This window comes from Bos indicus x Bos taurus, chromosome 11 (assembly GCF_003369695.1).
Source record: "Bos indicus x Bos taurus breed Angus x Brahman F1 hybrid chromosome 11, Bos_hybrid_MaternalHap_v2.0, whole genome shotgun sequence".
In the NCBI taxonomy this organism is placed as follows: domain Eukaryota; kingdom Metazoa; phylum Chordata; class Mammalia; order Artiodactyla; family Bovidae; genus Bos; species Bos indicus x Bos taurus.
In genome coordinates, this window is record NC_040086.1 from 14,466,347 (window position 1) to 14,482,973 (window position 16,627).

General features: G+C 32.2%; 1 protein-coding gene across 3 annotated transcripts in view; it reads right to left on the reverse strand.

The window, feature by feature from the left end:
* Nucleotides 1–64: 64 nt before the first annotated feature.
* Nucleotides 65–16,627, reverse strand: part of MEMO1 (mediator of cell motility 1) — a 122,120-nt gene continuing 105,557 nt past the window's right edge. For all 3 annotated transcript variants that reach the window (XM_027554956.1, XM_027554955.1, XM_027554957.1), the window contains 2 exons: nt 13,525–13,629; nt 65–12,143 (listed from right to left, as the gene is read on the reverse strand). In XM_027554956.1, coding sequence (XP_027410757.1) covers nt 12,012–12,143; nt 13,525–13,629 — 237 coding nt within the window. In that variant the 3' untranslated portion in view covers nt 65–12,011. The remainder of the gene's footprint in view (nt 12,144–13,524; nt 13,630–16,627) is intronic.

Consider the following 16,627-nt stretch of genomic DNA (forward strand, 5'->3'; position numbering starts at 1 on the left):
TTTAAGTGTTGTTCTGGGCTTGCAAAATTTGCCCTACTATACACAAAGGAACCCCATTCAAGAAGAAACTAAAAATCCATTTTTATTAATGATTTTTGGAGGTAAAGAAAACAACATATTTACATACATGTTTACAAACATTTGCATAAAATGATTTTTTCCCTTTTTGTTTAAAAGATTGTTTTTCATTTGGCAAAAGATTAAAACATTAAATACCATAAGCAATGAAACTCAGTAACGTTATAAATTATTATTTCTTCCCTTTATCCTTTTCCCTATGTTCAATACACTTAAAGGTGATCCACAGTGACACTGATATTTAGAAGGACAATGAACTACAGGAGCATGACTAATGGTGAAACTGCCTTGTTAGGAGACAATGCTGAAGTTATGACTGCTAATTAAGAACATGAAACACAGTAATTGCATACTTACAGGGTCCTGTTTTCCTTGATGTGTTCATTGAAAGGAGGAGGAGAAACAGAAAAGGAGAGGGAAAAGGGGGAAGAAGAGGGTCATGCTGGTGGGCCGTTATTTTGGGGGTCTGGAAAGCTCCTTGGAGGGAACCATAAAAAAGCATCTGAGACATCCCCTACAATGGAAGAAAATGCCTAACACCATTCTTGCACACAAACTTGGGCTGCTGGATATTATCTCCAGAGTTCCAGTCTTCATTAAAAAGTCATGACTAAGGATACAAGAGGATGAATACATTACCTATGACCAGAAGTCACAGGTTTTGAGCTATCTTGAAAAAGCTTCTCCTGGGTAAAAGCAGCCTCTTCAGGCCTACAGAAGTAGACTGTTGTTGTTGTTTTTAATATTGGCAGGGGTGGGGGGATACAACAGAGAGAAAAAAAGGATGGATACAGATCAGTATCTTTTCTCTTTCTACCAGCATCTTTTATCTTGGAGGCAATGTCTTTTTAAATATTAGGAGATAATAAGCATTATAGAATTAAACCAGTAATACTACTATTGAATTACTTGGTTGTGTCAACCAACTAAAAGGGGAAAAGAAACAGATAAATCTTGGCATTAATTGCTTTGTTTCCAAATACATGAAAGATACCCTTTTCCTAGAAATAACCAATTTATTTTGTTTTCAAGAGTTTAGTTTTTTAAAAAATACTTTGACTAATCATATTATTTTCCACTTATAAACTTCATTATCTTTATTTGAAAGATTTTTTTTTTTCAGTGAACATGATAAAATCCCCATGATCAATAATCTCTGTCTCTCTATTTTCTACACAATCCACCTACTGCTTTCTTGAGGGTGTTCCTAGGCTGATCTGCAAATAAGTACATAACTTGGTAAAGGTTTATTCTTTAAGAATATTAGGTGCTATAAACTCTGTTACAAGAGAGGGAAGTTAATTATATCTTCCTGTCAGTACTGCTTATTTCAGGCACAAAGACTAAAATTCAGTGAAAATAACTCTACTGTCAAATATCCAGTTTTCCTTAAGTTGTAGAAAAGGTACTGGGAATGTAGACTTTTTCTTTTAAGGAGGGGAAATAATAGGATAGAAACTAACAAGAAAGGCTAAAAATTCAAGCCAGATAGCTTTTGTTATCATACAGTATTAAAGTTAATATTCAGTTTGCTAAAAAATAATTTTTCTAACTCATTTTATATCAAGAGTCACTTCAGTCATATATGAATTGGTCACAGAAACCTGAAGCTGTTATGGACAAACCTCACTTCAGTTAAAGAGGTATTTCAAGTGGGAAAAAAAAAAAAGGAACATGTAGTTTTACCACATAAAAGCTATTATTGCACACTGAATCAAAGTTCAAGTAATAAACTAGCAATAACTTAAATACTACATATTTACCTAAATTTCTATTAGCTAAAAATTTTTAATCTTCATTTTAAAAACAAGCTTAAATGAAGGTATAAATTTAAAACAACACTTACTAATAAAGTAGAATCTGTATATTACACTTAAAATGCAAATTACAATCAAGTGATTTGGAATCCAATATTAATTCTAATGCATAAATACCTGAGTGGAGATGGTCAATAACAAAACTCCATGCAGAACACCAAATCTAAATTTCAGCCTGTTTTAGTCCTAACCATTGGTTCAACTTTCCTCATTCAATAATGTAAACATTTAGCTAAAAATCATTTCTGTTAAGAGATAATAAATGTGAAGATTTCTAAAACAGTAAAAAAAACTACAAATCAAGCACTGCGAGGTACAATATTTTCCTAACACAAAAACAACTACCAGAACCAGAATCACAAAATTATCTGTGGCAATTACAGAGATCTACTTCTTTTTTTTTTTTTTTTGGAGATCTACTTCTTAAACAGAAATTTTAAAATATTTTAACTGTAAAATATGCATCATCGTTTTATCCAAGTTAATTTTCCTGGACACTGTACCAAGTAGAACTCTGAAGAACAGACTAACGCTGAACGGTTCATCAAATTAACTAACATCCAAAAATATAACACTGCTAAATACAAGTACTTAACATTAATGCTTTGGCCACTTCATGCGAAGAGTTGACTCACTGGAAAAGACCCTGATGCTGGAAGAGATTGGGGGCAGGAGAAGGGGACGACAGAGGATGCGATGGCTGGATGGTATCACCGACTTAATGGACATGAGTTTGGGTAAACTCCGGGATCTGGTGATGGACAGGGAGGCCTGGCGCGCTGCGATTCATGGGGTCGAAAAGAGTCGGACGCGACTGAACTGAATATTAATGTAGGCAAGGAGCAATTTTTAAACCTTAACAAAGTCAGGTTGAACTTAAATACTCAGTACAGAGGTATTGTATAAGTGGCCTACTGGTGATGGAAAATATGTAAACTCTGAAGAGAGAAATTTTTCAAGCTTGTTTTACATCAAGTTATATTAAGACTGTTCACATTTAGCACAAGGAATCAGCTTCCAGTAAAGACAGTAAAATGATACTCGACATTTTTTATCTAACATTCCTTATAGAAAATATTTGGTCTTTAGGAAATGAGAATGCCTTCTTGATACATTTTAAAACCATCTCTGGTTCTTATTCCAGATTTTGAACCTATCATACTGAGATATTTCAAATGTCAAAAGCCTTGACTGGATTTGATAAACTAGGTAGTTGTTGGGATATAACATCACTAAAAAGTAACAAGATTGATTTTTTTTTACACAATTGAGCTTATACTTATAAAATGAGTAAGACTGATTTTTTTTTTAAAAACAATTGAACTTATAAATGAATAGTTACTTGTATTCTTGCCTGGAGAATACCATGGACAGAGGAGCCTAGCAGGCTATGGTCCACAGGATTGCAGAGTCAGACACTTAGCAACTTAGCACACATGCACAAGCTATTCTAGTATGCCGCTGCAGGGGTTTTGAGGAATTTCCACTTTAGACCAGTTTGATGTATCCCAGGAGAAAGTCAGACTTATTTTCCCTTGAACACATTTTTCCCCTAAACCATACTACCCAATTTAATCACCCAACTGACCTTTGATTATTTCTAACAGAAAAATGCAACCTCACAGGTCAATAAATGCCCTGTCCTGTATTAAAAGGAACATGGCAGAATGTGAAGGTACCACAAGCGACTACGTTGAAGGAAAATATTCTGCATACACAAATATTTTTGCTTAAAAAATACAAATGTTTAAAGATGTTATTTTACAGTAAGGATAACTAACTAAAATATATTCTTTAAATATTTCATTTTTCCTATGGAAAAATATCTGTGCGTGATAATCTTAGGATGGCCCTATAAACAGAACTATAACCTTGGTTAAATTCATGCATGTGCCATCACATAAATCAAATAGGTAATACATTTCAGACACACAAACATAACTTTTACATGGGGAGAAAAAAAGATTGATAATATGTGCCTAAAATGAATACAAATCTCCAAAATCAATTTTCAAAAATCATGTAAAAATCATTATTTCTAATTTTTAAAAAGGTATCAAAGAACTACAAAGATGTACTTATAATACACTGGACTTAATGTAGAGCTTGTTCAATTTAAAAATGCCTTATTCCTTAATCCTTAATAAATCAAAAAGTTTTTTACTTAACAAGGACCAAAGAACAACCTTTGGGGAAATTAGCCAGGGACTAAATTTATCTTTACAATCAATGTTCAGCAAGGCTAACCCTGGTCCCTGATGGAGAATAAACAGGTCCAAATAAGAGATGAGAAAGTTGGATTCAAGTAGACAATAATTTGTAATTTTGGCTGAACCAAATTCCATGTTAATCCAATTTCTACCAAAATAGATAACTCACTGCATCCTTATAAAGCATCTGGAAAATCAGTCTATAATTTTTTTTAGAAGAAAAGAATAAACAGATCTAGTAGAAAGATTTCCACATAAGACATTAACCTTGAATTTCTGCTTAAAGAGCTTTTTACCTTGAATCTTTGTTATGAAATGAAGCTAAGGGAACAATTTTGAACATGGACATGATTATGAGACTAAAAAAGTCAGAATATTAAACACTTGTTTTTAATTTTATTCAAAATAACTGCCTTTAAAAAAATCTTTTATATCTAACAAACACTGGTAATGACTTATTTTTCAAATCAAACATGTTTTTTAGATGACCCCAGAAACTGAGACAGGATTCAAAGACAAGAATTTCATTTGGGAGGTTATGTCAGAAAACACTGATAAATGAATCAGAAGCGAGACAGAGAAGAGGAGGAAGAAAAATAAAGAATACTTATTCAACAGTCCAGTCTTTCTTCTGCAGAGGACAATGAGGTCTAGCCCCACTGCAAACTCTAGAAAACATGCCTCGAAGTATTACCAGAAGGGTAAGGAAGCTGGAAAAATTATTCTCCGATTCCCATCCGATCTGCCCTGCATGTGGATGAGAAAATCGCAGAGTCGCAGGTACTTGCAGGACACTTTAATGCATGAACAGGAATGGTGGGAGTCAAGTGTCTGCTGCAAAGTCTCACCATCAGAAAGACTTACATACAAATAAATTTCATTTTCTGTTACGATCTCCTTACAAAGAAATAGTGCATTTTTAATGATGAAAGCAATGGATCAGAATTTTGAGGTCTAAAAGTAAACCTCCCAGGAAAGAGAAGTCTGCAGTTCTTAGGAATATTTTAATCCACCAAAAGAAATCTGTTTTTGCCAGAATTAATCAAAATAGACCTTTACATAAATGGTTCCCATTTTTACTGAAGCCACACATCCACATTACTATTTGAATCCAATGTGATATCTCAAAGAGTGAACACCAAAAACAAAACACAGAATAATATTATACAGTATAACATTTGTAACACACAGAACTAAAAATTAGGAGAACTGAATTCTTACACTAGCTCTTGATACTAACTAGCCAAACAAATTTATGTCAGGCTATTTATATGAGCTTAGGATTCTCTCAGTAAAAATGCGGCAACGTATGGCCTTCTTAAAATTGAGATTAAAAGAAAAACCCGTGAACATATTTTTTAAATTAAAAGTATAATATGTTAAATAATAGGGTATTTCTTTATTATTGTCATAAAAAGTCAAAGGTGGAAAGGCCCTTAGGAGTCATACTATTCACTTCCAGCACACATTAAAGAGATAACCTCTGCTCTAGGAAAGACCTGTGATATGTTCCAGCAAATCAATAGCAACTGACTGGCAAAGCTGAAGATGGATTCCAGTTTAAAGCTTCTAGCACCCCATAGCATCTTTCAATTGAGAGCTGGCTGGACATGTCATTGGGCAAACAGGTAAATAACACTAAACACCATAGGATATTGTAAAACATGAGCCAAGACTTGTAGGCCAGTGGTTTCAAATTTACCACTTACATTACTATTCACTTCATTTGGCATTATACAGAATTTACGAATATAAAATTCTATCACCTTTTAAAATTAATAAGAATGCTGGTTCCCACATCAAAACCTGAAAATGGAAAAAGCCAGTTAAAATTGTTTCCAGTTAAAAGGCTTATGATTTCCAGTCCTTTAAAAAACACTTCATATAAGCATGAAGTTTTTGTTCTCCTTGCTTTAAAAATCCAATTCATCAGAACTAAACAAATATCAATCAAAGCTTTTTAAGTGCTAGATTCAAATGGATAAATCTTAAATGGGGAAAAAAAAAACTTCTCAGAAAAAACTATTTAAAAAATTGTTAAGGTAAGAATATTTTATTAAATCTAGTATTTAATTTTAGAACTTACAAAACTTAGCCTTGTCATGTATATGACATCATTCATATATCACTCTAATTTTCTTAGTTTTCATCTTGCTTTAATACTTTTTACTTAAGTGCATATAATATCACATTCAGTAATTCAGAGAATACTGTGGTGAAAAAATTAAAATATTTTCCAAAGTTTACACTGGCAGGCTTAAAGACCAAAACTGATATAACATGGCCTTCAAGAGGTTCTTCATGGTACTTGCTTTCTCTTTGGTTTCCTTATTAGGCTGATAGGGAAAAAAATAGAACTACATCTAGTAAAGTTACAAACCTCAATTTATACAGTATGAGATATACCTTTAAATATAATTTGTAATTTATAATGAAAAACCAACTGCACTGTATTATGGCTTTCAAAATCAGGACAACTGGCTTTAAACTTTTTTCTCATTATTTTTATAGGGTGATGGCCAAAATCTTGTATTAGAATTAAACACATATAAACAAATACTGCAAATGTGATACCCCCTAGGAACAAACCATCTGGGACCACTGGAGAACCCTTGAACAAATGACAAATCTAAAACTCTTAAGGTTCTTCACACAGGACCCAACAAACAGAACATATTAATAAACTCATGACAGGCAAACAAACTCTATCCATAATAGTGACTTTAAAAAAGCAGAGGTTCCTGTTACTAGCATTACTTTTATCACAGGTATACAGCATGGTCAATGTGATACTGTGACATGTCATTTAGTAATATTTTGACATTAAAATAATATAACATAAAACAGGTAAGCTATTTCAATACCCTTTTCTGATAGTGATACAGCTCTGTTTTGGATTAAAGCAGAACCTCTGCTTAGGAAAAGCTAAGTCACTTTCACTAATAAGTAACAACATCAGTTTATAATCTCTCAAAGTCAGTGTTAAAAGATCAAAATCAGTGTTTACTTAAAAATGATTTCCCTTAACAGTTTTACACAAATGAATTAAGTTTCATATTTACACTAATTCCATTACCTGTTTTTCAGCTCGGTGATCCATAATTTCAGGTCTACACAGGTAATATGCCCCAGCGATACTGATAGTATAGGGATTCTACTTTGAAAACCACTGATTTGGCTTTTGTTTGAATACTTCGAATGATTTTATGAGGAAAGGGCCAATTTTCATTTAGAAATTCTCATATTGAATCTTAAATGTGGAACCAGAAACTTTCATTTCTTATAATTCATTTGTCCACCTAGAAGAAGACAGAACAATTCTATTCCTTCTTATACACGGCAGTCACTCAAATGTCTGAAGAAAAACCCTTCTCTTTATTTACTCCAAAATAAATATCACCAATATCTTTGCATTCCACTCAAGCCTTTCTACATTCTGTCTGCCTTCCTATGAACACTACAGTTCATGCATGTCACTCTTGATATGTGGCACTTACAATTTAACACAGTAATATAAAAGTTTTAGTCTTAGTATCAGAGTGCATGTGGTTTATTACACCTTCTAGTCAATAATAATTTTATAATTACATTAGACCTTTCAGCAACTGTATCACAGCACTTTTCAACTGATAAGTCTCTACATTGATACCTCCCCTTGATGAAGTTTTCAGTGATCCAGAGTAAATGAGAAAAGAATAGTGGAGTAACTTTTCCATCAATTTAAAGTCATTCAACTTAAGTTTAACTCTCTTTTATTCTAAGTTTATGTTTTTCCTAAATATGAAGGGAGTCTGAGGGGGCCTTAAAGTGATAGTGATGGAAGATGGTAGTTATTTTTCCAAAACCCTTTCTTTACATGGCAAAATGAAGTCTCACACTTCACAATTTCTCTTAAATCTGGTCTCCAAGTGTCCTAGAATACGAAGGTAAAAAGGTTTATCTGTAAAAGGCTTATCTTACCAGGTAAAAAACTACCACCTAGGTAGCGAAGTGCTTAGAAGAATTTATATAATTTTCAACAACCAATTACAATCTCTATTCTTCACTCTTTTGGTTAATTATGGCAGCAAAGCAAAGTTCCTAATCAGCTCTAGTAAATAAAAGGACTTCAAAATGCTTTAACACTAGTTCCTAAGAGTTTCTGTTTCCCTTACCTACTTCCCACTTATGTTTATAACCCTAAACAACATTCAAACTCAGCAACCAGACCATATATAGAAAATTAAGAGAGGGTTGGGATGACAGAAACTCACAACCATCTGTTGCAGTTTAAAATTACTAACCATGTAGGACAGCAAACTATGACCAGTGGACCAAATTCAGCTATCTTTTCTGTGAAAATAATGTGTCAGTGAGGCACAGACATAGTCACTTATTTCCACATTGTCTATGGCCGTGTTTGTGTTACACTGGCAAAAGTGAAGAGCTGGGAAGAAACTATATGGCCTGAAAACCCCAAAATATTTATTGTGTGGCCCTTCACACAAAAACATTTACCAACCTTTAATCTAGGATAGGGCTTCCCTGGTGGGCACAGTTGGTAAAGAATCTGCCTGCAACATAGAAGACTACCTGCAGCACAGGAGACCCGGCTTCAATCCCTGGCTCAGCAAGATCCTCTGGAGAAGGAAAGGTGCAACCCACTCCAGTATTCTTGCCTGGAAAACCCCACGGACAGAGGAGCCTGGCCAGCTATGGTCCACAGGGTTGCACAGAGTTGGACACAACTGAAGTGACTTAGCACAGCATTGCACAGTTGGCCCTAAAAGACTAATTTTAATCTAGGATAATGAACTGTTTGCTACCAAAGAAAAATTTGAGACTTCCAACAATAACCATTAACTGACTCAGGACACCTACTTTCTCTATTGGAATATCTAAGCGTTGGAATCTGAATGATCCTTTATTCCTTCTCTGTTGCCGTAAAGATTTGTTGCCCACCCAAGACAGAAAGCACTTACTTACCTGCTCACTGAGCTAAACTCTAACATACATTTCTCAAGGACTCACTATGAGAATAGTAAAGAATCCATTAATATACTGCTCTGTGCAAACTAAGGTTAAAAAAAAGTTGTGGCAAATAACTCAAAAGTATATTATAAAAAAGAAACTATAGAACTACATAAAATTTCCTTTACATTTTGTATTTCAAATAAAAACACTTTTAAAGGCACTTAAAGTAGGAAAGTTTAAGTAATTTAGGTAATATTAACTGCATTAAGTAATGCAAATTAATTTCCTTTTGTATTAAAAAAAAGGATTTTCATGTATGCAGAGTTGAAATCAAAAGATAATACTTCTAATCCAATTAAATCATGCAGTTTTTTAAACGTAAGTGACATCAGAATCTCTAAAGAGCAAAGTCACAACATCAAAGGACTTTGAAACTGTTAAGTGTTTAACAGACTACCTCAGTATTTTACAGTTAAAGATTCAATACAATATGAAATATTTATGGTGTGACAAATAATTAGTGGCAGAAGCAGAGCTAGAAACCAAAACTTCTCTATCAGTTTGGAACTCTTTCTACTTTGTGACTAAGTAAGAAAGATATGCTCATTCCAGAAAAAAGTAATATTGAAGTACTTTGGATATTTAAATGTACAGTAAACATATTCAGAGGGCTATAGCCCACTCAACCTAAAAACCCTCTTGTGTGTTTTTATTAATCAATCAACTATAAAATTACAGAAGGGAAAATAATAATTCATTATAAAGCCACTCCTAATAGAAAGATCAAAAGAACAACCAACTATTTGCTTAACAAATTGTCAATGACTAGAAAAAGTAGTAATAGTGAAATGGGGGGCAGTATGATGAGTACTTATAAATTGCTCATTTGGTACAATCTTTCTGAAGGGTAACTTGGTCATGTTTTAAAGAGCTTTGAAAGTTCTCACCTAAATAGAACTAGTCTAATATAGAATTCAAATTTCACATACAAAGATGTCCATCCCACTATTTATAACTGTGAAATATTAGAAACAACCTAATATCCAAAGAGAGAACTGGTTCAATTATGTTATATTCATACAACAGAATAATAGGCAGCCATTTTTTAAAATCACATTTTCAAAGACATGGGGAAGTTCTTATGGTAAATTATAAAAAGCAGGGTATACAACTATATGGTCAGCAAAATCTCAATTCTGTAATTATGCACACACACAAACACATATATACACCCATACGTATAAATAGCATAGACAAAGATTGAAAGGAAATACAAAAAATATTAATAGTGTTATCTCTGGATAGTGAGATTGAAGATAATTTTTTTCTCTTCTTTATACTTATCAATATTTTCTAAATTTTCTGTAATAATCATGTATTAGTCTTATATCCAGAAAACATTAAAAATTTACTCTGTAGTCAATTTTGTAATTTTTATGGTCTATATAATAAATAAGGAATAAATATTTACAACACTCAAAAGTATATCTGAATGATGGGAAATAAATCAATAACATGTAAGAATATAATTTCCATACATGTATACGTGGGTAATTTTGAATCCAAAAGATTACAGTATTTCATCTCAGTTCTTGAGGACAGAAAGTTGGTATTTAGTAAGAAATGCAAATCTTTAAATAAAATTGGTGCAAGGCATCTAAAAATTGTGCTATTCTGGCATAACATTGAAGATATAAATGTTCTCCAATGTGATATAAATACCCAGTGTTATATTAAAATAGGTATAATCTAGTACAGACATCATGGCCAATAATTAACTAATTGAGTTACATTTTTTTTTTTTTGCCAAAGTGACTAGGATTGATCTAGGCTAAAGAAATACAACACCATACCATTATTTTAGTTGGAAGAGCCGCACCAAAAATCATGACAAAAAACATCGCAGAACTATAAGAAAATCCAGTGGTTTTCTGTTGTTATTGTTAATGACTTCTTGCTAAAAATTCAAGTAAGACAGTCAAATTGCTTGGAGCACTAAAAAAGCATAGCAGCAGTGTATGGTCTGCAATGATTTGAGAAACACTAAGAACATTCTTCATTGTTTCCTCATTTGCAGACTACTGCCTATCAAACACTATCTGAGAATTACAGAACTACATCTGTGTTCTTTACCAATCTTGAAATTATATTGTATTATAATATAGTCATGACACAAAGTGATGTCACACATAAAAAGGCAAACTGTATGTAATTTTAAAAACTAACTTTAAAATATGACTCTATTATCTGTGATAAAAAAAATCACATAAATATGTAAAATATAAAAATACATCCTAACATACTTTTACATAAGAACTAAAGTTTACCACTCTTAACATAAAAATTCTGAAATGGAACTAATAAAAAACAATTTTCATATGTACCACAGAGCAATAAGTTTAAATCAGACTATTTTTGAGTTGTGTAGCCCTTTATTAGCAACTAAAATAGAAGGTATCTGTTGTACAATATGGGTAGTAATTGACTATAACTGGAGAATTTTATATTCTAATACAGATCATTTATAAATGCAACTTCTTTATTAAAAAGCTTCCACCCTTTTTGTTTGTTTGTGTACAATTTGCAAAACTATTCTGAAAGCAGAGTATATGTGCACAAGTCTGCAAAGAGTGCAAATTAGGATATGGTAAATGCTTTACAAGTTACTTTCAAAAAACTGACTGCCACAACTGTGCCTTTACATTGCCTGTTTTTTTTGATCAAAATATTTTGATGCCAGCGTTCCTTCCACTGCTCTAAACTATAAAGCATTTTTTTTAATGAGTTGAAATTAAGGAAGGACTACACCTACTAGAAAAGAAGAGAAGAAAGTTCTGTTAGTTTGAGGTTTCAGAATCCCCCCAAACCAGGACCAGTATCTTGGTAAGGGTTAGGCTGGGACCCTGGACAGAGCATGAGTATGTGCAGATGGCATTCCTGAGGATTCAGAGCTTCAGTGAACCGTGAGTGCTCCAGCTGCATAACTCACTGAACTGTCTTGCCAGTTTCTACACTGGCTGGACTGGGCATAATTCAAAAAGGAAAAGCTCATATTCATTCCATTCTTCTGCAGCTCTGTGATAGCCTAGGAAAAGAAAAAAACTGGTTATGACAGACATCACAAAAAAAGTGAGCACTCTCTGAACGCACTGGTAGCTTAACTTTGTTCACTTCACAAACGAAGCCTAGATCCCTCCCACTCCACGTTTCTTGGATTTCCCATCACCTCACATTAAATAGGAAAAAGAATTCTTTATTTCATTCTCTCAAAGAACAAATCCTAATCTAGCTTCTTGATAAATATCAGTCATCTTCCACTCTATCTCTCCCTGTATTTAATAAAGCCACTTAAAAAATAAAAAAATTTTAAAGCATAGTATCTTTCTCTCTATTCACAAAACCAAACCTTGGCCACTGTCGTCTTAAAATGTTGGGAGTGTTTTCTTTCTCTGACATTGATTAAATTTTAAACGTATATAAATTAAGTACCAAATCTAAGAGGTATACCAGGAATTTAATCTAACTGTAAATTGGTTCATCATTTATTTTACTAAAATTTTACTTAGTGAAGTTTTATTTGATCCAATTCAAACTTTAGTAAATTAGTATAGATTAGTCTTGTTTAAATTTCAGAGATCAATTTAAGCCCTTAACAGACTCTTACAGTCAATACTGCTTAAGAGAAGACCTTTCCTAAAAATCCACAATGTACTATCTTTCAAATTACAGCACAGTAATGCTAGACCTTTAGGTTCCTACCCTAGACTATTCTAGACTACATTACCAATTCCATGATTTCTCTGCCTCTCCAAACAATGAGCCCATTATTCCTTCCTCTTCCCATTCCTGAGTACACATTTTCTTCTTTTTGAGTCTCACATTTTCTTCCAATTTTAGTTTTATTAGGGAAAAAATTAATGTTATTATCTCTTTAGAAAGTCCAGTTAATCAAAAACTTCTGCCTCTTTACCAGTCTTTAAATGAAATATTATTGTCTTTGTTATAAGAAGAAAAACATACCATTTGCCTTGCTTTATTAAATTATCAATATCTAAAACTCAGGCACAGAATCTTCCACTTATTTTTTATGGAGTCAAGAACACTAAGTAAAACCCCCAAATTAGTAAGACCATATCTCTTGAAAGCTTACTTTGGTTTATATTTGTAAAGAGCATACTGGAACTGGCTAAGAGTCAAGAGGAAAAAACGAGTTTCAACTCTAAAAAACTCTCTGTATTTAAAAGAAAGTCTTGGCCAGTCATACAGTGATAAATAACCTTAAATTACCAAAACAATAAAATTTAAATTATCTTAAAGGTACTAGAAAGAAAATTTACTACACATACCTAAAACTAAAGCTAATAAGCTGTCACAGATGGTATCAATTAAGATATTCCAAAACATAATAAGATTAAATGTTTTCTTTAAAAAAAAAAAACAAAACAAGGCTTCCTAAGGATACTCACATTTAATAACACCCCAATGGGATGTCTTCCACATATAGTATTATGGTATTTCTTCAAGTAATTGCTAAAAGATACAGGATCTAATTGTTCTATAATACTCATACCCTAAAAAAAAAAAAAAAAGAATGAAAGAAAAAGAAAATAGGACAACTTATTATTTCCTAATTAAATTTAATTACATTTTAAAACAGCTACTTAAAGCTAATGATCATAATTTTCCAATAAAGAAAACACATTACTTAGTGAAGTTGATACTTCACTCATTCATCCAAGGTAATCTCATTATAGTCAACTCTCAACAATACACACATTTTATTAACAAAAACATTTAATCCCCAGTTTAGTTTTCTCTAACCTCCTAGGATGTTTCTACACCACGTTCCCCAGTTGTCACTCAGCTCACAAATCCTCAAACATTTCAGGATTTTACATTTTTCATATGTGTGTGTGTACACACACGATTTATACAAGTAAACCTATTATGAACATTTTCATACAAAATCTAAAATTAGATTTGATATATGGTTATTTTTCTCATGTCCATTATATTACTCATACCACTGACATAATCAAGAGCTGATTATAATTTTACTACTTCCATTACATATACTTAAATATCAACAGTGTGTAAGGCATTTTAATTATCAGTAATTATTTAGGTATGTGATAAATGACACCACAAACTAAGAAAATAGTTAATATATTTTTAATCAATTTAAAGCTCATAACAGACTGATATAAGCTTAAGCAAAATAAGTCTTTACAAACAAGCTGAAAAAATAAAAGTTCTCTCTCTTTTAAACTAGAATGTTTTGTTTTCAAAATTTTAACTGAGAGTCAAAATTTTTTAGACTACTATAGAAACGATCTCTGATTTGGACAAATGTCCAATCAGAGATTACACAATTACACAATTAATTCTGTATTCTGCAAATGCCTTCAAATGTGTTCATAATACATCGATATAGAGCAACTTTAACTCATCTGAATCAAGCAAATAAACCAATGATTCTAAACTCATCCATTCACTAACTACGTCACCTTATTTTCTTACCCAGATAAAATACTTTATACTTATGTTCAATGAAGTGGATTAATATCCTCTGAGAGAAATGTAAATTGTGGTTTAACTAATGAATCAAGTGACATAATTGTGTCTTTTTTTAAAAAACATAATTTGTGTGTTTTTTAATTGTATTTCAACATATTTTAACAAGCACAATGTAAAAGCGTCTACAGTAATCAAATGAACACTCATCTGGAAAATGACAGCAGTTAGCAAGTGACATAGTACAAATACTGCAGTGGCAACATTTAAATCAAAATTTAATTTTATAAAGAATCTTTCTTCAGAATATCCAAGTTTTTCATAAACATTATCATATTTTTCTACAAATATATCTGAAAGATAAGCCTATGTGTGTGGTCAACTTCCAACTTCTTGCACATCAATTAGCCACTCTCAAATTTATCCAAAACCAGTGTTTAATGCTAAGTTGGTTTTCTCCTGTCAACTAGGTGGCATATGAACTAATTTAAAAGTTAAACCTAAGATAAATGATTAGTATTATGATGTTGGTACATAGAAAATCACTCAATATGTTTCTACAGCAAATAATAATACAGAGATGGAGTTATAAATCTCTTCCATAAATATGAATAATCAAGGTCTAACTCCCTAAAGATGAAGAAACTATACATTAAAAAGGTTAAAAACTTGTCTCTAAATTTCTAATCCTAGGCTCCTTCTCATTTACTTACTCTACTTCATACAGAATAGCAAGAGAAATATCAATAAACCTTTAATACTCGCACATAGCTACAAATGCTATACATCTTATAAAAGAATTTTCAAAGCTCCTGGATGAAGTCTAGGACAGCTTACCCTAAATCAAATTCCACTTTGTAATACATTATGTAACATTAAAGGTACAATATGTACCTTAATATTAAAATCGCAAAAGCACACTGTGAATAAATGTATTACATTTATATATATTAACATGAATAATTCAAAGAGAAAACTAATGATCACATTTGTAGAAGACAAAGAATTCAAAGTAAGTGGCCAAGAAACTTCACACAGAAAATATAAAATTATAAATGTAAAGAAGACACTACTAAATAAAGTGTTCAAAATGAAGATACAATAGTTAAATTACAATACAGAAAGCAAAAAATTGAGGTAATGGAAGTTAAGAGATTAAATTTAAAATTTTAATTCCCTGAAGTGCGTTATGTACCTACCAGGGCAAGAATCAATTTTATTATACTCAATTCTCTGACAAATACAACAGTTAAGAGGTATGCCTTTTTACAAATAAGGGATAGAGAGAAAAATTGAGGCATTTCTCATGAGTGAACCTCACCAACTAGAAAATTCATAAAGTATGCAAAAACAATAAAAACGATTAGTAAAACTGCAAAATGGAACACCCATTAATTAACATGGAACAGTGACAAATAAGCTTTTATATATATTTATGTTTTGATTCTAACAATTCTGAAACTACTATGACCAAAATTCAAAGAAGATAAAAAAATGCCAGTTTGATGCTACTGCCCAAATTCCAAAAAGATGAAAAATAAAAGTGCTTCCCAAATATGCCTAAAGAACTCTTCTATTTCTTAAAATACTGGAAGAGATGATCAGTAAATCTAATGTCCAGGTGATAGAAAGCTTGGTAGGGCCTGGTATATTGAGAATTTGAACTTAATCTAATGTGATTAAGAACTTAATGAATTTAATCTAATAGGAAGCAATGAAGTGGGTCACTACCCATTCAGCTCTAAAATACAACAAGACATTATATCCAACTGCCTATCCATCACAATGACCATATGGGTTTCTGAGGAATTTAGCAGCTTTGACAAGAAATCCTCAGACTGAAAGCTAACTTCCTACCTTGAAGGGAAGAAGAGCAAAGGGAATCTATCATTGTGCTGACTCTCCAAGTAATAAGTGAAAGTTTGTAATGTCAAATCCTACCTGGTCATCCTAAACTGAACAGGCGGTTCACCTAGCAGAGCTGCAAATTCAGAACTCTAATAAGATAACAAAGATTTTCCCTTTTTAAAAGTCTGCTGCTGCTGCTGCTGCTAA